The sequence below is a fragment of the Electrophorus electricus genome, chromosome 5, assembly GCF_041902795.1.
Source record: "Electrophorus electricus isolate QZ-2024a chromosome 5, ASM4190279v1, whole genome shotgun sequence".
Lineage (NCBI taxonomy): Eukaryota > Metazoa > Chordata > Actinopteri > Gymnotiformes > Gymnotidae > Electrophorus > Electrophorus electricus.
The window spans coordinates 22,739,666-22,764,225 of NC_137501.1; the positions used below are offsets into that span (position 1 = coordinate 22,739,666).

The 24,560-nt window shown below is 44.3% G+C and overlaps 1 protein-coding gene across 5 annotated transcripts in view; it reads right to left on the reverse strand.

The window, feature by feature from the left end:
* Window positions 1-24,208, reverse strand: part of gria2a (glutamate receptor, ionotropic, AMPA 2a) — a 30,161-nt gene extending 5,953 nt beyond the window's left edge. For all 5 annotated transcript variants that reach the window (XM_027029402.3, XM_027029400.3, XM_081714422.1 and 2 more), the window contains exons 1-13: window positions 23,899-24,208; window positions 23,516-23,656; window positions 8,895-9,134; window positions 6,950-7,146; window positions 5,548-5,601; window positions 5,173-5,331; window positions 4,674-4,841; window positions 4,469-4,573; window positions 4,008-4,115; window positions 3,691-3,897; window positions 2,385-2,752; window positions 1,670-1,868; window positions 1,076-1,323 (exon numbers count right to left, since the gene is read on the reverse strand). In XM_027029402.3, coding sequence (XP_026885203.1) covers window positions 1,076-1,323; window positions 1,670-1,868; window positions 2,385-2,752; window positions 3,691-3,897; window positions 4,008-4,115; window positions 4,469-4,573; window positions 4,674-4,841; window positions 5,173-5,331; window positions 5,548-5,601; window positions 6,950-7,146; window positions 8,895-9,134; window positions 23,516-23,656; window positions 23,899-24,001 — 2,297 coding nt within the window. In that variant the 5' untranslated portion in view covers window positions 24,002-24,208. The remainder of the gene's footprint in view (window positions 1-1,075; window positions 1,324-1,669; window positions 1,869-2,384; window positions 2,753-3,690; window positions 3,898-4,007; window positions 4,116-4,468; window positions 4,574-4,673; window positions 4,842-5,172; window positions 5,332-5,547; window positions 5,602-6,949; window positions 7,147-8,894; window positions 9,135-23,515; window positions 23,657-23,898) is intronic.
* Between the last annotated feature and the right edge of the window lie 352 nt (window positions 24,209-24,560).

A 24,560-nucleotide genomic window follows, 5' to 3' on the forward strand; every position in this document is an offset into this window, starting at 1 on the left:
ACAGTGCATCATCACTGGCATTCGCAGTCACATTACTATAAATTCGTAGACCTCTGAAAACTTTATATTTTGACATTCAGTAGTGTCAGGACACATTCAGTAGTTCAGTAGTTTGTGCACCAAACCACATGCATTGATGATTTACTGATTGTAAGTGGGACATCAGATTTTTCATGACAGTCTGGTTGCAAGGCATCATTAAATCTGTGCTCAATGAGACAAAATATTACTGGCAAATGTACACATTGCAAGGCCACATTGGTTGAATCTCAGCTCATAGCCAAATTGGTTGAAATTCAGACATTTGGGACAATTTTTTTATACATCAGCTAGATCTTAGACAGTTAATTTGTCACGTACTAGCAGCTTGTTTGAGGATCTAAGCAGATAGAAGTTTAAAATGGTGGCTGCATCCAGATTAACATCTGGTGAATTAATTGTAGCCATTTGCCAGTGTTTGCCTCACTGAATGTAGGGACAGGATAGTATTAGCACAAACAGCTGAACAAGGCTTTGCAATCAGTCCTACAACCTGCAGTATCTTTGAGAACCCTGTCTTGAAAACATCTATCTCACTCTGTTATTTCTATGGCAAAATGCATAGGCTAACTTCATCTTCAATCACTTTTGTTGCTAAATGCAACATGTAAATTTCAGAAGCATTTACAAAAACCAACTTGCTGTCTTGTTTGCTTTAGAAACCTTCTTGTTGCCTAGGTTATATCTGTCTTCCTTGTCACTAAGGACTCTCTAATTTCAGATATGTGCATTACGTTCACCTATGATTTAGTTGCCTAGACAACCAACTGCTAACTTGTCACCACATTCAACACTCTCTCAGCAGTTGCCTAGGTTACCCCTAAGCCTGCATTCCTCTAAAGGCTCCTGTCTCCTTCTCGCTCAGCCTGTGGTTACCTAGGTTACCCAATTCCTGGTTGCCTAGGTTACCAATCCCTACTCCTTCTCAGCTGCAGTTACCTAGGTTACCTCCATTGTCAGAGGGACCCCTGGCCTACATCAGGGTAGGTGGGATACTATAACAACATGGGTCATATTGTTATACTACTCCACCCACCTTAAAGCAGATCCTTTGGGTGTGGCGATGCCGTAGCCCTTGGAGTCCAGGTTGCCGCCGACCTTCATGGTGTCGCAGGGCTTGCGCTGCTCGATGTATTCATTCATGGTGGACTCCAGCAGGTAGGCGTATTTGCCCTTGGACTTGCGCACACGCAAGACACCCTCCACCGTGTTTTTCACGAAGACGGATGGCTCGGCGTTGTTCATATACTGCCACATCTTGTCAAACAGGGCGATCTTTGACCTCTAGATGCAGGCGGGTGGAGAGGATTAGGCAGGAAGGGCCAAGGGTTAGGGGGTGGAGTAATTTAATTTAAAAAAAAAATAAATAAATAAAAAAGTGAGAAGAGAGATCGTTTTTTTGTTACAGGCAAAATAGAGAGGGGAGAGGACAGGTTGAGATCCAGAGTGGGTAGACAGAGAAGGAGAAGAACAAGAAATGAAATAACATGAGAGCACAAATGAACAGGAGATCAAGGAAGCGAAATGTTTGAAACTTCAACCAACCTTATCTTCTTGTTTTAGAGCAAAACACATTTAGCTTTGGTTTTGAAAAATACATTTCCCAAGATGCTTTGCTCCAGAACCTCACCCGAAAAAACTCTTTGGTTGAGCCTGCGTCTAGGGTTCCGTAGGCAATCTCAGTCTGCTTGGCAAGGTCCTCTGCACTCTCGATTGGTGACACCATCCTCTCCACAGTGAGGAAAGCAGCCAGGTTTGCCGTGTAGGACGAGATAATGATGAGGGTGAAGAACCACCACACACCACCAACTATACGCCCAGACAGAGACCTACATGCAAAACACATTGACTGGCCAACACTTAAAAACACTGGAAACTTTACACAGAAAAATAGCTCATACAGATGAAATTATATAAAACATTTAATTGCATGAGTGTTTAGTTTTAAAGAAGCAATAAGTAATTTTTTGCCACCAAAAATTAGCAATCAGTATTTCTGAAACTGATTATTATTTTTACCTTTTACTATCAAGTGCAGTTCACCTGAGATGAAGAATCAAATTGCTTTGTTGTCCTCAAATTAACCAGTTTATGCTCCACAGAGCAGTTCCCCCACATGGAGGCGCCCATGTTTAAAACAGATTTAGTGCAGAACCTCAGTATGTCAGTGTCAGTATAATGGCTGTTTCATAATGTGATTAATAAATCACAATTGGAATTTCCAATTGGAAATCAATTGGAAAAATTAATTATTGCTACTTGCAGCCCCCTCACCAGGTGGGTATTTGCTCACACAACCTATGACCAAGGATTGCAAACCCAACCTTGATCAGACGTTCACCAACCTGGGTGAAATGTCACATCCCTGCCGCATGAAAGCACCCAAGGAAAACCACAGACTGTTGAAAATGCCGAACTCATTGGTGGACTCGCTGGGACCCAGCTGGCCATCCTCGAACTCCTCTGTGTGCCACTCGTACGGACTGAAGCGGCTAACGAGGAAGAGCACCACGCTCACGCCGATGTAGGCGAACACGATGCACATCCAGATCTCATAGGCCAGCGGGTCCAGGAAGGAGAACACGCCTGGCTTGGACTTTTGGGGCTTCTTGATCATGATGGAGATGCCCAGGCTCATGAAGGGCTTGGAGAAGTCAATGACCTCCTCACGCACCAGTGTGATGGTCAGAGGGGCTATAGCTATGTCCGCTTTCTGGCCAGAAGAAAGAGGGAAGGACAGAGCGAGACAGAAAGAGGGAAGAAGCTTTTGGTGCCATGCAGATTTGCTTCACATTTTAGTTTTTTTTTAATTCAGGCATAGTTTTAGTTTTGATGAAAACTGCCAGTTATACTGGTATGGATTGTGTGGATTTTTATTCTTTTTTTTGCCTTGTTATTGTTGCATTTCTAAACCTTTTATCAACACAATTTTGTTAACACAGTTTTGTTGAGTTTTGTTTTGTCAAATTTTGTTGACAACTGGTTAATGGGATTGTGCATGTGTGTGTGCATATGAGTGTGTGAGTATGTGTGAATTTGACACTGGTTGAGGGGAGTGTGTGTGTGAGTGTGTGAGTATATGAGTGTGAGTGTGTGTGTATACATATTTACAATTACATATTTAGCAGACGCTCTTATCCAGAGGGACTTACAAAAGTGCTTTGTCATTTACTCATAGAATACATCCTAGTACAATACAGTAGCTTAGAGTCCAATGTACCAATAGTAGAAATACAGGGATCAATACTGATGCCTAGAAGTAATACATAAGGTCTATCTTAGACAATGATAAAGTGCAATAAATAATAAGTACTAGAGTTTGTTAGACAACATCAGTGTAATAAACAATACCCTACAATAAGTACTAGTTTAGTTAGTACAGGAGCAGGGTCAGTGGTCATTTAAATATTCCATGAATAGATGGGTCTTCACTCTGTGTTTGAAGACTGCAAAGGACAGGAATCGGAAGTTCATTCCACCATCTGGGACCCAGGACAGAGAATACTCTTGATGCTTGTCTTCCACGAGACTTGAAGCATGGTATTTCAAGCCGAGCCATACTTGAGGTTCGAAGTACGGAACGGGCTATGACAACTGACATCATGTATGGAGTGTGTGAGTGTGTGAGTGTATGAATGTGTGACTCCTCACCCCATACACCAACTCGCCAACCATGCCATTCCAGATTTTGGAGACACTGTCTCTCGCACCATACTTCCCGTCACCCACGATCTTTAGCTGGTACTTAATCCCACAATGCTTTGCGATCTCGGCTGCCAGATCCACACAGTATCCTTCGTAGCGATCATTGTCAGTAAACAACTCCGCATTCTTCTTCAGCATCACATAGGGCGCTTCCTACAGAGAGAAAGCATGCACAGTACCACATGGTTGCATGTGCAGATGCATCAAAACCAGATGCTGCCTGTATATTTTATGTTTATACATAATAAGTAGCATCACCTTACCAGAATGGTTGTCACAATAACTGTCTTGTTCTCCAAACCTGTGGTTTCATTGGAGAAAAGGTCTGACTTGGTGACCACCATTTTGTCAACCTCATTCCAGTAGCCAATCTGGTGGAAACATACCCATCCTATAAGATGTATACTCACACTATGCTTTCAAAAGCCAAATGTGCAAACTAGCTGGATGTAATCAGCACACTAAAGTATAGAGAAAGGTTAGTCAGATTAGGGAGCTGCAGGGAACAGCTCTGAACAGGAGATTCAGAGCACACTTTGGACACTCTGCCTAAAAGCATTTAGCCAAGATATCCCTTTAAGATTATGTGCATGGTAAACTCAGGTCAAGTTGTCAAAATTTTAGATTTTGTGTGTGTGTGTGTGTGTGTGTGTGTGTGTGTGTGTGTGTGTGTGTGTGTGTGTGTGTGTGTGTGTGTGTGTGCGTGCATAAAAGAGTGTCATACCTTTACTGGGCCACTGTTTTTCAGCTCCATAAGGTTGACAGAGTAATTCACTCTCTTGCCATACTGGTCAAACTGGATGTTTCCTGTAAGTCCATCCACATGCACCTAAAAGCACCCACATACACACACATGCAAATACACCGAATGTTCAGACCACATAATACTGAGTCATTTCAGCTTGTCATTTCATAGGTAATATATGAACCTCTTTGAGGGCACGTTCTATCTCCACTCCCTGAGCCCAAGGCACTGCTGGATTGGCCAAGCAGTCCCCATTGTTGCCACGGCGACTGATGTCGATCCTTTGCTTATGAAGGGTGCGGAATGCTTCTGTCATCACCCGAACAGCATCATACGTCAGAGCAGATGTGTACTGCAGATATAGATCACACAGACAGACACACACACACACACACACACACACACACACACACACACACACACAAACAAACACAAAGTTTTTATTAAATATCACACAAAAAACATGAACCTGAACAACATAATGACTTTCATCAACCTCACTGCAGCTAGAATGTCCAAATAACACTGGTTTGGTTTGAGAAGTAGTGTATTTCAGAGGTAGAAATCAGGGCTGCACAGCTGCAGTGAACAGAAAATTCACATGCATACATTTATACACACACAACCACACACACACACACACACACACACACACACACACACACACACACACACACACTCACTCTGATCTTGCTGTCAGCCCCAGGGTACTCCTTCTCCTCCAGAGCCTCCCAACGCTGGTCAAACTTAGAGACAAGAGGGTCGTCGAAATCCACGATCTGAAAGCCAGACACGTTTGCTCCACCGTACTGTATCTTCGACAGGTCTCCGTCCAAAAAGCCCTGAACCCAGTCACAACACATACACAGACCCATAAAGATTATTATTATCACTGAAGATTTGCAATTTAAAACATTAATAACAAGTACACAGTTCATCTAAACACTAATACTAGACCTGTGCATGCACACAGACACACACTCACACTCACACTCATATCCCTTCATGCAGAAAGAAAAGATGTGGTCAGGAAAAGAGATTTCACTCGATCAACTCACAAAATTAGCGATGATGTAATGGTAGCCTTTCACATGCCGGCCAATAGTGATGACCTGAGAACGACAGAAGAGCACACGTGCCAACATCAGCCCAAATAATGTCTGACCGTGTTACAATATACTGATCTGGAAATAAATGCCACCACCAACAGTCACTGCGATAATAAATAAACATTATTTTGGAATGCAGATGGTTTCATTTGACAGCTTGACCTCTGTTTCACCAACAAAACAAGCTGCGAAAAAAGAGCAGACTGATTCACAAGCTTCCGCCCACGGAATTTGGAGAACGCTCTGAGAGGGTGCAGTGGTTCGGACGCCATGAAGTCGCTGGTGAGAGAAACCAGCTTGAAATGTGAGGAAGTGGCACAAGCGGTCCTGCAAAAATGTGCCAGTTGTGCTGAAGGACACTAGTCCAACAATCCTCGATCTGTCACATGATGGGATGGTCCATTGTTAAAGTTTACGTCTGTGAATTCGGCGAGAAATCTGAGAAATTATTTGTGTTTTGTCAGTCTGTAAGGTTTATGTTTTTAGGTAGTGCCCCTCTACAGTCTACAAATGTCTTTCAACCTGTCTGGGAAACAGGAACATTTTGCATGTTAATTACATACACATGTATATATGGTGTAAAATGTCATAAAATCTCCTAACTCTAAAACTCTACAGAAGAAAGCAATTACACTGTCAAATGTCCTAATGGCCTAACACATACATTTTCCTTTCTTTTAACATTCTTTTTAACATTTTATGAGAGTGAGCTTGATGTTTAATTATCTTGGAAGGAAACACACACACACACACACACACACACACATACACACACGCCACTATTTATGTTATAGCCAGCCTGTGCACTCTGCCTCTTTTGCTGTGCTTCTCCTGCTCTAATCACTGTGACACAGAGCAGGGGAGAACAGTGCCAAACCGATAGGAAGCAAATTAATTTCCACGTCATATCCAGTTACTACTCACTCCAATATCCTGGAAGGTAGGGAGCATACAAAAATATTACATACAATACAAATGTGTGTAGCAGAACATCACCTATAAGTAGATCTTTCCCTTTTTAACCATGCCTTTGGGGGAATGTGGTTATGTCACCCAACACTTTGGCAAACTCTTTTAGATGGTGCCACTCTATTAAGTGCTGCCACATGACACACAGCCGTGTGTCCTGGGACCTGAGACAGCCAATTATGCTCATGTATCAGAAAATGCAGCAAAGGCATTAAGGAGTATGACTTACTGCCTCGGAATTAAAAAACAAAGTGGGAATGTAGGATTGTCAAGCACATGAAAGTGTGTTTGGGTGTGTGTGTTTGTGTGTGTGTGTGTGTGTGTGTGTGTGTGTGAGAGAGAGAGACAGAGAGAAAGAAACAAATAGTATGGTCCAGCTTACCTGCTCCATGATGTCTCTGACCTTGTCCTGTTCACAGTCCAGGATGACTCTCCTCTCCTTCTTGTTCTCCAGGTCCAGGAAGAGTGAGCGGTATGCCTCATCCTTCCGCTCATCCTTCAGGTTGCCCACGTTAATGGCGGTCACCTGCCACTTCCTCTCCGCCGCCGTGTCTAAGACGGCCTGCAGAGTGGACAAACCTGCAGAGACAGTGAGAGACAACAACAAAAGGCGAGGTATATAGAGAAAGCATGACAGAGACAAAGAAAAATAATTATATTCGGTTGTTATTTATATTTGTATGTGCTTCAGTAGTATAGCTTTTAATGTAGATAAAAATGGGATGTTAATGAACAATCTTGTGGGAAGGAATTAGGTGTGGGGGGGGGGTGTAAATGTGTGTGGTAAGGTGTGTGTATGTGTGTGTGTCCAAGCATACATATGTTTACAATGTTAGACTTTACTTCGCTGCTCTGAATATCCAAAGCCGCAGTGATCATCCATCGCTCCAGCCTTAATTACACAGGCTGTCGTAATAAATAGCTTCTACTGCTTCGTTTAAAATGGGCTTCCATCTCAGTTAGGCACCATCTCTGCTCTAATCTAACCTCAGTGCTATCTTAATCAAAACCACCATTGCACTAAATTACTACCTTGAGGAATCAGTCCTCTATAGTACAAAGAAGGGCTGCAATACCCAGAGGACCCTCTCTCTTTCTTTTTCTCTCTCATGTTTCTCGCTCCTTTTCTTTTTTGCTCTTTTGCCTACTCAGTTTCTTCTCCTTCATCCTGTTTCTTTCTTCTTCCTCTTGCCTCTGTCCTCCCCCACCTCCCTCCCACATTTATTCACTCCCCTCTCTCACCACTCCTGCCTCTCTCTGTCTCTCTCTCTCTGATAAAATCAGGGTACATGGCTGCTTTCACATGTAGGTCTCTCGAGGAGATGTTCAATCCTCTGCTTGCAGTCACAGATCTAGGGACGGCTACACTCCCCTGCCTCGGGCGGACGATGCCCCACCACCCTCCACCCAAAGATACTGGCCTTAGCCTAACTGTACAAAAAACAGCCAACCAACCAGAGGATCAAAAAACACCATGACACAACATACGCTCAAAGCTCAAGTGATAACACTGCAAAAATGCAAGAAGCCATTGCTGTCTCCCCACAGTGCATGCTGAGACATCACACTCCCTGTCTCGTTAAAGTCGTTAAAGCAAGCGACCAATAAAACTGCACTGCTGAACTTCAAGGATGAATATATATACACATACATACACCACTAATAGTCGATTCAATACCAGCCACTGTTTGCCTAGTCTTGTGTAATTACAGTAGATAATAAAATTATTGGTAACACATACATTATTAGTCATGCATTGCAGCACTGGTGTGAATTCTGGTACTGTGATTGTAACTGGCCAGCCCTGATCCATGACATCCATAAATGTGTTTCAGTAACTATTATGTGTACAAACAGAGAATACGTGTTTGTGTGTGTGTGTGTGTGTGTGTGTGTGTATATGATAATGTGTGAAAAAAGACCACACCAAGTGCACAGCAAATGCTTACGTGTTTACATTCTCTACATTTGCCCAGATCTATAAACACTCCCTGCATGCAGTCTCTGAGGAGTGAAGCTCCTGTACATCTGACTCAGTTCACACATTAATACGACAAGCTATCGGATACTTTAATGTGTTTGTGTGAGTGACTGTATGTGTGTCAAATGAAATGGTGAAACACACACCCCTGTTAGTAAAACAGACACTTTAGTAATTAGTTGTACTACTTAGTGATGAAGCACACAGTCTTGAATTACTATCACACACACACAAACAAAGGACTCCCCCTATATCATACTTACACCTGTCTCTTTGTGTGTGTGTGTGAGTGTGTGTGTGTCTGTGAGAGAGAGAGTGTCTGTGTGTGAGAGTTCTGTGTGCATACCTCTGTCGCTGTCGTATAGATAGGCAAACTTCTCCCACTTGTAGTACTCTACCAGGCTGATAAGGGGACCTTTGATGTCGGGCCGCATCTGCAGCACGAACTGGTTGAGCCCTTCCGCCGGGAAGCTGGGTGTGATGAAGGACACGTGCAGCGTCTCACAGAATGATGTGATCGTGTGCACCGACTTCTTGTCATAGAAGCCGAAGATGGCATAGACACCCCGCGAGAACTGTGAACAGACTGGTGGAGAGGAAGGGAGATTTCAATAAGAACATGACAGATGTCTCCACGTCACACCTTTAATTGTTTATATATCACTGATGCTTCCATCTGGAGGGTGTTTTGTCAGACAACTAAGAAAACTGTCCACTTAACTCAGTTTGAGGATTAAAGGTGCAGTAAGTAATTTTGTAGAAACCATCTAAAACTGTTGGTTTTTGAATAAAATACCAGGCCTCCTTCCAAAGCCACTCCCCCAAAACACATGAACGCTTACTGCCCAATTACAGCTGAGGAGACCATGAGTGTTGGAGAGAGAAGCATCATTTTCATCAATGTATCCAACTACCTCATGTCTCATTCGCATGACAGAAAACACCTAAAATGATCACAATGGACGTGAATAATGATCATGGCTTTGAATTTGAAAATTGAACTTGATGCAGTAACTTTTTGCTGGCTATCTTACAACAGCTAGCTGTGGAAAGTTAACATTAAATATCAGGAAACCCAAAAACATTAACAAGGTTTGAGATACTACATAACATTAGTTTTGGATGTTTACTCTGAATTTTCAACTCATTTCATGCATGATTGCTGTTGAAGCAGCTATCCGAAATAAGATACATTTCACCTCCTGCACTCTCAATCCAGCTAGCAAACTCACAGCTATTTTTAGAGTGCTGCAAACTGCCCATTGAATCCTGGGGCCACTGATCTAAGGTCAGTCACTTTTTTCTTGACACCCAGGTTCAGACAAAGACAGCAGGGGGGCAGCCGTGCATATTGACATGTGCAAGCTATACCCTGAGGAACCCTGAGCAGGCAAAAGACCAGCAGCCATCAATGCAGTCAGTCAGCTTGTCAAAATAAAATATTTTAAGACCTTTAAAAAACACTCTTGCTGAATTAACTTTTACAATGATCATTTAAGTCCAGCTGGACACCATTTGACACTGAATATTTAAAAGGAATTAACTAACTCAACTACCAGTGCATATCTGAAATTACTTGTCATTTCCTAAATTCCTCAATTTTAATTCTTAAGTGCATTTGACTGCAATTTCCTGCTTTAATACCAGTTTATAATTAACTGAATGTTTTAAAAGGTATAATCTTCAGCCAATATCAAGATGCAGGGAAACAGGGTCGAGTTTAGACATATCATACGTGTAGTGTGCAATAGGCCTACTGCAATTTGTCTTCCCATGAATCTGTCCTGTCTATGAGACAAGCTGCATTAGCTACGGCAAATTAAAAATTTGTAATTTCTTTACAAAGGGCTTTATAGTAAAATAGCATACATGAATGTATCACCTCAAGTCTAGCCATCGGTTTGCATGGGTCTTGCATTGGTGCTGCTTTATTCAAGAGTGTTACATAAAATTGAGATGATTTAAAAATAAAACTCCTAAGCTCTTTCCACACTGAATACCAGTAAATACTAATGTTTCAGGAACCATGCTGTGTATCATTTCAAAACCTCATAGAGACTTTATTACATAGGCCAGTTATAAGAAGATTTTACCAAAACCACAAAACCAATGCAATATAAGAAAAACAGAGAAATGTGTATGTCCAGCGGCAAACATCATGATTTATGTTTGGGACAATTTCTATTGACATGTAATCAATGCTTTACATCTTAGCCACATATCTTGCAGACTTTGTACATATTGTATGGTTTTATATCTCCCTCTCTGTGGGCCCTGGAACCTGGGGCGGTGTCCTAATCAATTTCAACTTTTCATAATGTTATTATGCAAGTCCACTGCACAGCACCCCCTCCCCCTTAGCCCTTCCCCTACACCCAACACATTTGCATAATCAAACCGAGACTGTTCGCATTTGCTGTGTGCCGCTTCTAGAGACCTCAATTAAACCCTGGCTTAACCTAAACCACAGTGCACATGGAGGCCTGTCTTCAAGAGATGGTTTTAGTCCTGAGGTGGGATCGATTCTTGGATACCCGATTAGGCCGGCAAATCCTTCAGATAATATGTAGTGTAATATGTAGATAATATGTAGTTAAAATGGAGAATACTCACTGAGGTCCATCACAAGGCTTCATATATTTAAAGACAACTGTCCTTATATGTTGTAAGAGACAATGCAAGGTACTGACGGCAGAATCATACTTTAAAAAGTCATGCCACTCTTTGCAAAATGTACGCTAAAGTTTCTGACTCACCAATTAATGTCAAGATTTTAGTTTGTTTGTTTGTTTTAGTGGCACAACAATGATGCAATGCACAAACCTTACTTTAAGATTTACTGACAAATAAATGCGAGTGATTTTTTACTCTTTCAAGCATCTACTTATTCTCTAGTTACACAGACGATGATTAGCTGATTCCAAAAAAGGACCATCGTGGCAAAAGCACCACTATAAATCCGGCCACAAGACAATTCTAATCCCGGTATCTCCAAGCATCTAAACAAGGTTCTAGAATGTTCTTATCTTCTGCTTGAGATGACATGAAGCGATTGGGCCATCATAAAGGGAACCCTGTAATGTAACATCCGAATAACTGTTGCTCAGAGATTTTCAGATGTGACTCAACTAACATCTAAACTGGCACGGCAGTAAGGATTATAATGCCGCTAACAGTGATGTGGTCCTATGATCATACTGCAGTGACAACAGTTCACTTCCAAAAACAACTCGCAAAATGGTTTCGTAGCACTCTCAGTTGCACTAAGCAGGCCGAGACATCTAGACCAGGCTCACTTCCCCCCGATGCTGATGAAGGCCTTAAGCCAGCGTGCGATCTGTGATGAATGAATTGGGTAGAAATTGTTAATGTAGCCCTGGAGGGCCCACACCGGGTCACACAGCAGACAGTCATAAACGATGCAAACTAAATGAATCACAACCAGAGAATGCACACACAACAACGTGTTATATGAACTCCAAGACCATATCAGCTTGATTAGGTCAATGGTCTATACTCACCACTGAAAATCAATAATATAATCTTGACAATTTTGTGCTGTTCTGGGGGTCAACAAGGAGTCTAGGTACTCTCAAACCCCATTTACATTTGGTGGTTTCACATGTATTGTATCTAGATTTTATCCTGATAAAATACTACCTTCATGGCCAAAAGTTTTGAGATTGACACAAATTTTGGTTTTCAGTTTATTTTAGAGCCTTTTGTCCAATGTTTATATGGTATAGTGAAGTACAAATAGGTTTTTCAACTTTTTATTGACATACAGTTTAAGCAAAGATTTAATATTTACAGTATTGGCCCTTCTTTTTTAAGACTTCTGCAATTTGCCTTGGCATGCTAGATATCAGTTTCTGGGCAAAATATTGACCGATGGCAACCCATTCTTGCCTAATCTGTGCTTGGAGTTGATCACAGTTTCTGTGTTTTTGTTTGTTTAACTTCTTTGAGGATTGACCACAGGTTGTCAATGAGTGAGATCTGGGGAGTTTCCTGGCCATGGACCCAAAATTTCAATGTTTTGTTCACCGAGCCACTTGGTTATTACTTTTGCCTTGTGACATGGTGCTCCGTCATGCTGGAAAAAACATTGTTCATCACCAAATTGCTCTTGGATTGTTTTGAGAAGTTCCTCTTCGAGGATGTTTTGATACCATTCCATATTCATGGCAGTGTTCTTAGGCAAACTTTTCAGCAAACCAACTCCCTTGGATGAGAAGCAACCCCACACATGAATGGTCTCAGGATGCCTCGCTGTTGGCATGACACAGGACTCATGTTTTTCTTGGAGAGAAGGGGCTTCTTTGCTGTACTTCTTGACACCAAGACATCCTCCAAAAGCCTTCACCTCACGGTGTGTGCAGATGCACTAACATCTGCCTTCTGCCATTCCTGAGCAAGCTCTGCACTGGTGGTGAACTGATCCCATAGTCGCATCCTCTTTAGTAGATGGTCTTGGTGCATGCTTGACTTTCTTGGGCACCCTGAAGCCTTCTTCACTGCAATTGGACCAATGTTCTTGATGATTTGATAAATGGTTTATTTAGTTGCTATCATACAAGCAGCAATGTCCTTGCCTGTGAAGCCCTTTTGACGCAATGCAATGCTGACTGCATGTGTTTCCTTGGTAACCATGGTTAACAGAAAAAAACTTCGAGCAACACCACCTTTTTAAAGCAACCAGTCTGCTCTTCTAATCAGCATGACAGAGTGATATCAGCTGCCTCGTCCTCATGAACACTTTCTCCTGAGCTAACGAGAAGATCACTGAAATTATGTTAGCAGGCCATTTTGTGGCAGGGCTTGTGAGGGCTGGCACTAGGCTAAGACCCCCTCTGGCCACCAGGGGGAGGCCTCAAGTCAGGTACATTACCAATCAGGCTTGATGCCCAATAGCTGGGCTAGGTCTATATAAGCCCAGTGACCCAGTCACTCACTGCTGGGTCCTTGCTAAAGTTTTGAGCCAAGCTCCTAACCGGTAACTCTGGGTATGGAGGTCTGTGAGGGTGTCGGTGTTTTTGCATGTCCCCTCCCTTTTCCAGATTTCTCTCTCAAGTCTGTCTCTCTCCCGAGGCTCCCCTTAGCCACTAAAGTTCCTTTAGAGTTTGGTTTTCCCCAGTACATCGGGGCTGCCATTTTTCCCGTGGTGTCCTTTGATTTCCCTTTTTCCATGCTTGGCATGGTGTTTAGTTTTTCCCCCTGTTTTGTCATCCTCCATTCCTTTGAAGTGCGATATATGCTCAAGTCCTTTTATGGCCACCGCAGTCTAGCAGGAGCTTGTTCGCCTAGCAACAAAGTAGCCGGGGTTCGACTCCGACTTCTCTTGTTTTGCACACAGGCCCACCATCATTAAAGCGTGGTAGATCACCCAGCAGAGTATCGGTGTCGTCACCTATCTGTCCTGGGTTTGCGCACCATTACAGAAAGACCCAGCCATGGACCCAGCACAGTAGTTAGAACAGGTAAAGGTGCCTCTGACTAATCAGGGGGCAACCATTGGTTGACATGAGCAGGCCCTACAACAGATCATTTCTCAGTTACAGGGCCTGACAGACCTCTTGGCACAGACTAGCCCTGATGCCATACAAATGCCTGCGCCTTCAGCAGCAGCAGAGCCAGCCCCAATCCAGCCTCTCTTGCATTCAGAGCTGTTGATCCCTGCCCCTGAGCACTATGCCGGTGAGGCAGGAGGGTGTAGGGGGTTCCTCCTCCAATGCTCACTGGCTTTCGCCCTCTTGGTTCCCCACAAAGCAAGTGAAGGTGGCGTACATCATCTCCCTTCTGACTGGGTGGGCTATGGCATGGGCCACCCCTATCTGGCAGCACCAAACTGACATACGTGGCACTTCGGGAGAGTTCTCTGTTGCCCTTAAGTGAACTTTTGACCATCTGGTTGCTGGAGGGGAGACGGGCTACCGTCTCCTTAATATACGTCAGGGAAAAAGAGCGGTGGCTGATTATGCCATTGAATTCAGCACTATGGTGGCCAAGAGTGGGTGGAATCCCATAGCGCTGATAGTCGCTTTCCAGCAGGGCCTCAGCAAGGAGCTTAAAGATGAACTTGTCTATGGAGAATCTCCTGCCTTTCTTGACGACCTGATCAATCTGTTGTTGCGAATTGACAATTGTGTACGGGGGAGGAACACAGCACGGGGACAAGAGGTCCGTCGAGGCTCTCGCAGTGCTCCGTGCACCCTTAGCCCTGTTCATGTGCCTGACAAGCAGGGGGAGTCCGGACCCCATCCAATGCAGCTCGGACACACCCACCTTTCCCAAAGTGAGCACGAAGCTCGGATGCGGGAAAGGAGGTGTCTGTACTGCGGAAGCTCAGGTCATCTCCGCCCAGCTTGTCCTGAGCTCTGGGAAAAAAACAACATCCATCAGGGGGAGGGAGGACCTCTGACGAACTCAAACATTCCTCCCCGAGCTAAAAGGTTGTTCCTCAGTACCATAATTGCTTGGGGAACATCTGAAACATGTCTCCAGGAATTTGTGGACTGAGGAATGGCGGGCAACTTTCTTGATGCAGGGTTAGCCAACCAGTTAGCCCTGCCGCTGGTTCCACTGGACGAACCCCAACCCATTGCTGCTATTGATGGTCAGGCCTTTGAGCCACGGGTTGTTAGCCATCAGACTCGTCCAGTCACGTTGTGAGTCGGCCCACACACTGAACAGATTGCGCTATTTATTATCCATGCTCCCGATTTGCAACTGATTTTGGGGTACCCCTGGCTTCAGTGACATAATCCTCAGGTAGACTGGCTGAGCCAGTTAGTGCTGACTTGGGGTTTGACATGTCAGAACTCCTGTTTGCAGCTACCCAAGCCTCAGTCTGGGTCTGGTCATAATTCCAATGGTCTGGACCTGTCTCGAGTCCCCCAGGAATACTGGGACCTTAGGGAAGCATTTAGCTTAACAGAAGGCCCAACTATCGCCTCCTCACTGGCTATATAATATGGCCATAAATCTCCTCCCGGGCTCCAGTCCCCCTAGAGGCCACTGAACATCAGGTAATGGATGAATATATACAGGAAGCCTTAACCCTAGGGTTCATCCGGCCATCTACTTCCCCGGCTGGTGTGGGGTTTCTCTTTGTCGTTAAGAAACACGGTGGACTACGCTCCTGTATAGACTACCGGGGGCCTTAGCAAAATAATAACCGACAAGGACCGCTATCCATTGCCCCTCATAACCTCAGCATTTGAGGCACTGTGGCAGGCCTCCATTTTTACTAAATTGGACCTGCGTAGCACTGACAACTTGGTGAGAATCCGAGAGGGAGACGAGTGGAAGACGGCATTCATCACCTTCTCCAGGCACTACAAATATCTCGTCATGCCCTTTTGGTTTGATGAACGCACCTGCCATCTTCCAACGGTACATCAATGATGTCTTAAGGGAAGCCCTTGACAGGTACGTGTTCGTCTACCTAGACAACATTTTGATATACAGCCAAACGGTAGTCAAACATGTTACACTGTGTTAGGTGGGTCCTCCAGCTCCTGCTCAAGAAACACCTCTTCATCAAGCTGGAGAAGTCCACATTCCATGCACAAACTCTCATTTTTGGGATTTGTCATCTCCCACAAGCTGGACCCCGTCAAGGTATGGGCTGTAGAGAACTGGCATAGACTCACCTCGGTGCGTCTGGTCCAATTCTTCCTGGGCTTCACAAATTTTTACCACAGGTTCGTTATGAACTTAATGAAGTTAAGAACGGTAGCAGCCCCACTGACGCATTAACCAGGAAGGTGTCTGGTCAGTTCTGCTGGTCCATCAAGGCTCAGTAGACATTTGAAGCCGTTTTCAGCTCCCTGATGTGGAGCTTCCATTTGTCATTGAGGTAGACATATCTGAGGTGGGTGATGGTGCGATCAGGAAAGGACAAGAAACTGCATCCCTGTGCCTACTTCTTTCGGTGTCATGACGTGGGTGACCGTGAATTACTGGCGGTTAAGCTCTCCCTCAAGGAGTGGAGGCACTGGCTGGGGGAGCAAAACACCCCTTCCTGGTCTGGACAGACCACAAGAACTTGGCGTACATACAGCAGGCCAAGCGACTTAAACCGCGCCAGGCCAGATGGGGACTGTTCTTTGCCCGGTTTGACTTCAATTTATCATACTAGCCGGGCACTAAGAATGCCAAACCAAATGCTCTCTCCCACCAGTGGGAATCCTTGCCTTCTTCTGCTCTAGCCTAAACTGTTATCCCCAGGGCCTGCGTCGTAGCACCAACCCAGTGGGGGGTTGAGAAGGCAGTACATCAGGCCCTCCTTGCTGAACCAGAGCTGGGTGGAGGCCCTCTGGGGCGGTTAGAGCGCAGGTCCTCAAGTGGGGACATTCATCCCCCTTTTCGGCACACCCAGGAGTCACACAGACGTTCGAGTTTCTCCATTGGTGGTTTTAGTGGCCCTGCATGGAACCTGACATCTGAGCATTTGTGAACTCCTGTCGCACCTGCGCAAGGACCCCAGGACCCCGCTCAATTTTATCACAGGACTGCCCCCATCAAGGGGCAACATGGTGATATTGGTGTTCGCCAACAGGTTCTCCAAGGCCAGCCACTTCTTTGCACTGCCAAACCTGCAATCAGCGAAGGAGGCAGCCAAATTATTGCTTACACAAGTTCTCCATCTTCATGGGCTGCCTAGTGCCATCGTGTCAGACCGTGGGCTTCAATTCACTAGCCATTTCTGAGGGGCTTTTTGTCGGTTGTTGGGGGCAGAGGCCAGCTTGTGCCCTGGCTTCCATCCCCAATCCAACGGCCAGACCAAGAGGGTCAACCAAGACTTGGAGTGCACCCTCTGCTGTCTGGTGTGTTCCTGCCCATCCTCTTGGTCTGAGCACCTATTATATGTGGAGTTCGCCCACGACACTGTGTGGCACTCCTCCTTAGGTATGTCACCATTCGAGTGCCAGTATGGGTATGCTCCGCTCATGTTTGCCGACCAGGAGACCAATGTGGGTGTCTGGTCTGCTGAGCAGACAGTCAGGCACTGCCGCTTAGCCTGGCGGAGGCCACGCAGGGCTCTCTTATCTGCTACAGCTGCTCAAAAGTGTTACGCCGACAAGAGACAGTGACTAGCGCCGACTTATCGGCTGGGACAGTGGGTTTGGCTATTGGGCAAGGACCTGCCTTTGCGTGGTTATACTTGCAAACTCGCCCCTCACTACACTCGGCCATTCAAGGTTCTTCGCTGCATAAACCCCGTTTCTTATCGCCTTGCCCTTTCCCCGTCGTTGCGGGTCCATCCCACTTTCCACATGTCTCACCTTAAGCTCGAGTCAGGCACACTACCAATCTTGATGCCCAAACAGCTGGGCTAGGTCTATATAAGCCCAGTGACCCAGTCACTCAGTGCTGGGTCCTTGCTAAAGTTTTGAGCCAAGCTCCTAGTCGGTAACTCTGGGTATTGAGGTCTGTGAGCCCTTGTGTTCTGCTCTGTGAGGGCATCCGTGTTTTTACACGTCTCTCTCCAGAGGTTCCCCTTAGCCACTAAAGTTCATCCCTGTTTTCTGGTTTTGTTTGGGAAGTTTTAGAGTTTGGTTTTCTGCAGTGCATCGGGGCTGCCATTCTTCTCGTGGTGTCCTTTGTTTTCCTTTTTTCCATGCACAGCCTGGTGTTTAGTTTTCCCCCCGTTTTGTTATCCTCCATTCCTTTGAAGTGCAATATATGGGCAAGTCGTTTTATGGCTACCGCAGTCTAGTGGGAGCTCGTTCACCTCCCAACAAAGCAGCTGGGGTTTGACTCCCCGCCCCCATTGGGTTTTTACTTTTCTTTTTTTACCTGTTCTAAGATCTAACTATTTTGCACACAGGCCCACCATCATTAAAGCATGGCAGCTCACCCAGCAGAGTATCGGTGTCATCACCTATCTGTCCTGGGTTTGAGCACCATTACAGGGCTGGAATGCAGTAGTTCTTGTGATTAAGTAATTAAATTTTCATGGAAAGGAATGACTTTGCAATTAATCTGATCACTCTTCACAATCTAGTGTTAATGCAAATTAACACAAAAACTGAAGCAGCAAACATTTTGAAAACAAATTTTTGCTATTCTCAAAACTTTTGGCCACGACTGTACATAGTCAAAAGCATTCTGGTTAACCAGGCTGAAAACTAATTGATGTCTACCATGAAAAATGAAAATTCACTCATACCACCTGTCAAATTTCTGTTTCAATTCTATTCTCTTGTTGCACTGATAGAGAAATAATAATAATTGCAAATGGGGCCCAGAAAGATGAATGCAATTACAGCTGAATACACATCTGGCTTGAATGCATCTTGGAACACCTCCTGAAGCAGTTGGAATGATCTGATATAAATCAATTTTATATTAGTCTTGGGAGCATTTACACCTGCATTTTTAGCTGACTAAACCCCAAGCTGGATAAAACCCAGATACCCAAGACGCATGAAACAGTGTAAACAGGCTCCCAGATGCAGCAATACACACAGAACAGAGGCTTTCCTTAGAGCTGCTTAGGGACCATCAATCTCGTCAGTGTGTGCAGGGTAATGCACCCTTGTGCACTGCCCTGTAATTCAAAATACAGAGCATGCCGAAAACTCTTGTAGAACTGAGAGGCATTATACACTGTCTTGGTGGAGTATTTCAGACAGAGAGAAAGAGGGAGAGAGAGAGGATGTCAGGGACAAAAAGAAACACACACACGGTGACGAAGGTTTACACTGTGTTTAAGGGCCAACATTGTGAAGTGGTAAATTTAGCCGCCCTACTTCTCTACCTTGCTCACAAAATGAGACAGCTAATGCCTGTACAAGTATATCTCTGTACACATAGGTGTGTGTGTGTCACTGTAGGATAAAAATAACATGGCCTATGTAAGTGTATATAGGGTAAAGAAAGAGAGTGACTGTGTATGTGTGTGTGCGCGTGTGTGTGGGCATGTGTGTGCATGTGATGGGTCACAGAAGGTTCTGCTGTCTTGTCCTGTGTGTATGTTGTCCATATGGAGTCACTTGTATGCAGACAAAAGATAAAGCTCTGGACCCTTATCATTAACAGTATACCAGCAAGCCTGCTGCTCTTGGCACTAGCAGCACTGCTCTGTGTGTGTGTGTGTGTGTGTGTGTGTGTGTGTGTGTGTGTGTGTGTGTGTGTGTGTGTGTGTGTGTGTGTGTGAATTTATAATGAGAGTAAATTCCATTCACAGGAGCATTACATAACCATATGTTTACAAGGACCATAGTCTTTTAAGCTATTTCCAATAAGCTTTCTGTACATACAAGGGAAACTCACCCATACACAAATAAAAAATATTTTCGATTCTGGACAGTGACACAATATTTGTTGTTATACTTGTTTTGGCACACCTCTCCAGGATCAGAAATGAATCATGGTCTATGGAGGTAAAGTATAGAAATGCAGCTTTAATTCAAGACTATTTACATCTGTGCTTGGCAAACCACATAAGGATTGTGGCTGTTTTATACATACTCAGCATCCGCTTTCATTATAAACACCTTGTGGGTGTACAGTTAGTCTAGTGCCCATCTGTTTCCATGCACAGTTAGTGTTTGTCAGTTTCCAACCAAAGGATTGCTTCTGGTCGGATGTTCTTGGTTGGAGGACCACTGTCAGTCCCACTATGACAATCGATGCCGGTAAAAGACCCAATGCTGTTTGACAGACTCATAACAGCACAACTCCATGACCCTCAGTGACACCATGTCATTACCATGTTGGTGCCCCTGCAGTGTTAGAGAGGCATGATAACCAGTGAGAGTCTGCAGTACTGCTGAGGTCACAAACTGGTGAAGAACTTGGTAGGGGGATGATAAACTGGTGATGAAGTTGGTTAGAAGGGATGACAAACTGGTAATGAACTGTGTAGACGGGATGAAAAACTGGTGATGAAGTAGAGAGAGGAGATGACAAAAGGTTCATGAACTGGGTGGGGGATGACAGATTGTGCCTATAGAGTAAGGGCACACCATATGTGACCAATAGGCATCGAGACCCCTCACACAAGCAGAAATTCCCATAAAATCCCTATCACACATTTTTTCTTATAAATAAAGCCAAAAAAGACACTTGTAACTAAAAATAAATAGCCATAAAAATCAATGTTATGTACTACTCATTCTCCTTCTGTCAATTGCTCTTTTTCTCTCTCGTGCATGCCCACTCTCGTTCTCTCATATTCCTACTCTCTCTTTTGCTCTTCGGACTATTGCCAGTCGTGTATAGATAAATTCACATGTTGTGAATTTGTGTATGGCAGGACCTTACTGTAATTCTTTAGTCATGTGCAGATTCACCTGTTAGTCATTGTTGCAGGATCACGTAAATATATAATACAAAATGACCTTGCTGGGCCACTGTAGTTTGGTGTAAAGGAGGAAGTAAAGTTCCTGTGTTCATTTGACATCTTTAAGCTACTGAATCTAATGGGAACTGGCTTTTTACAGTATGTACTCCGTGGACTGATTCCTTCATCTATTGTCTAGGAGATGCATTTTAGGCACACACACACACACACACACACACCAACATTCTTGGCTTTATAAACTCAGTAGCACATTACACATCACACACACATACACACCTCATCCTGAGAGCCAACACTTTCCTCTGACCCCTGAATGCTTCCTTCCCACTCTATCAGTCTTTCCATTTCTCCCCTCTGTCCCTCTACATCTCCCTTACTCTCCCACCCTCTCGCTCCGTGAGACTCTCGTTTTCTCAAGGTGATTGCCAATAGGTTGGTTTTGAGGGGCTAGTGAAGAAAGTGCTCCCTCTTCTCATTTCTCATCCTGTCTTCAGCACTAAATTCTCTGCATGTGCGGATGTGAATATTCATGTGATGGGACATGCTAACACATTTTAACATGCATACTGGAACATGTTTGTTTGTGGAAAAGGCTGCACATATGTGTTTGGCCAACAAGCCACAGTCACATGTCTACCATGTCCCACACAGTCTCTGCACAATATGAAGCAATATGTCATTAATATATGCACTTCCATAAACAACAATGTGTGTGCTAGAGGTCTGCTCTACACTGTTCTCTCTTGGAAGGGTCTATGATTTATGCATGGCAACAGAATGAAATATGGTGCTTTGGCATAATTAATAGCTGCATAGCAATACACAGTGCTACAGCAGTGGGGGTCCATAGCTTTTAAGAGAGTCCACAGTATATAGTACATTTGACAGTTAAAATAAATATTTCTAAGTAACAGATATTGCTGTCTGATGTTATAAAGCTTTGGTGTCATTTGATATGTAATGGACAGTGATTGTAATTTTATTTCTTTACAAAGGCTTGAAATGCACATTTGAGTGTATTTTTGGTGGAGGGGGATTCTATCCATAGCAATGTATTCTCCATTACAAAGACCAAGGGTCATGCCAATTCTACTTGACCAATGATAGCCAATTTATGGTACAGCTCATCTTCTTATATTTGTATTGGGTTCTTTGTATTCATTGCTTCTGACCATACATTTGTGAATATGCTGAACATAATATCCAACATTCCAAGACAAAGTTTGTATGCGGCTTTTGCTTAAGAAAGTGATCTATATACTAGAACCAGTATTCTCATTTCTTACGTAGGTACTTACATGGTGTTATTTGTGTGCATGCGTTATTTAATGCGCGCGTATTCGTATTTAATGCATTATTCGTATTAATCCGTGGTAGCGGTTGTGGTTGCATGCGGTTATGGTGCAGTGGGGCCCGCGTGCCGGAGCCGCAGTCCTGCACTTCAAACAACACCCCCCCCCCCCCCCCACACACACACACACACACACACACGGCCCAAAAAAAAAATTTGTGCGACAGAGCTTCGCCCACTGACTGACAACTCATTCACTTCATTGGAGAACAGAAGATTCACGATAGACCCCCTTACAGCCTCGCGGAAGCGCCTGTCGCCTTGTCAAGCATTTGCTCAAGTTAGGAGGAACTGAATAATGGTTGGATCCTCTCGCCATTTTGACCCCTCTTTCTGACTAGTATGCCACTGGCCTTGTTATTATTAAAAAGCTGCCTTACCAGAATTACTGTTAAAACATACAGTTCAGAATATTATATATGATAAACGGATAAACGGACTCTCCGGATATGAATCTTTAGGCCGTGCGGTATTCTTCCAGAGTCCAGTTATTCGACAGCAACATCTACAGTACTTCATTTTACCGTATTTCATTAAAGGCATTGTATGGTTCTCGACAGATTCATGCGCACCAGAGGGGGGAGGGACCCGAACCATTTTCACGCGCTCTCGATTTGTGTTTGGGACATGGGCCTGCATATGCATCAGGGGAAAAAGCCTACCCCACATTTTTAAAAAAGCCTAAGTGTTTTGTCAATGGGTGATCAGATGGGTTTAGTAAACTGCACCGAAACCACTGTACAGGATGTACAACAGGATGTACAATACTGTACTGTACAACATCGAGGTGTGCAACGCGGGGCCCCATCTCCTCTGCCGTTTCTGTGGTAACCAACTTCATGCTGCTCTCGCGAATGCATGCCAGTTATCACCGTTGATTCAGCTCTGCCAAAAAAGAGGTTTACATAACGACCTTCTCTCCAACACCTACGCGTAGCACCGGAACCGAATCCAAGTCTAAATATGCTCTTGGCGTTTGGACGGAGGCGGACGCGTTAATAAAGGCTTGTTTGACAACATGCGACTCACTGGAGCGCTAAAGGGTGCGTTTCCGCGTAACATCGTTCACACTCTACCATTAAAGGAATAAGAGACTAGAGAGTCGTTCTGACACTACGCGCTGATCTACAATATGCAGGCTCCCTACAGTATGTGTTTAACTTATCTAGGCCATCACAAGCACTTCAGAAATTAAATGAGGAAATGCACTTTCTGATCAGAGACAGAGACTTCCATTACAAAACAAAAACATACTTAAGGGAATATTAGGACTGACAATAGAAAGCCAGTGTCGACTTACAGCAGTTGGTGATGGCGAAGCTGTTGGCCACCTCCAGGTTGTCGATGTGAGGAGTAAGACGGAATTCGGTGGTGCCGAACTGCACCATTCCGATCCGAAACGCGCTGTATTCCTGGTCTGCTCCTCGCGGGAAAAGGCCGCCTGGTAGAAAGACGAACGGAAATTGGTTCATTTTAAAAGGCAAGCGTGTGAGCTCATTTGCTAAAATTTCGGAGTACAAAAAAATCCATAGGTTCCGTGCGCAGAATGTAGTCATTGTGACATGTGGCTGTCCTTCAACCACAATCTATTGATTTTATTACAGACTGTCGGAGTGTTTGAAAAATCAACGTTCAAAATTAAGTTTTTTTAGAAGTAGAAAAAGAAATAGACTTTGTGCTTACCGATTTGGACGCTAGGTGATCCGCTGAGCGCAAGTCCCCATAAAGCGGGTAAGAGCAAACCCGATAAATTCATCGTCTTTTCTATTTCCCGTCGCGACGACATCCACTAAACGGGCACTGTTCACAAAACAGCGAACGTCTTACAACCTCGACTCATGTTAAAAGAAAACGACGTCAAAAAAAAAAAACCGATCTCCTTTCTGGAGGGCAGTGATGGTTAGGTCGGGTACCGCGTCGGTTAGGGGAGATAAGCGCGCGATGATGCGGGTTTCTCGCTCCCCTCCTTTGCGGGTCCGTCCCTGAGAGCCGTTTCAACACGATGGACACGGGAAGAATACTGATGGAACCGGAAACAGCCGAGCGCATCCGAAGCTGCCGTCACAGTTAGCCCACGCCGTGAACTAGAGGCGCACAGGGACTTGGTGTATTGATTGAATTTATTTAGAAACCACTTGATATTTTATGAGGAAAAGGGTATCATTTGAAATATGTTATAGTTGAGAGTGGGGGCAATGTTCACTTACCACTTACAGTGTTTGTCTTTTGTTCTTTTAGTCTTATTGCACAACGTAGTCTAATTAACTCATTTTCAGGCCGTCACACCCCATATTATACGTAGTAATTTTACCCCACACATTATAGGCCTACATAATTTTTTTTCT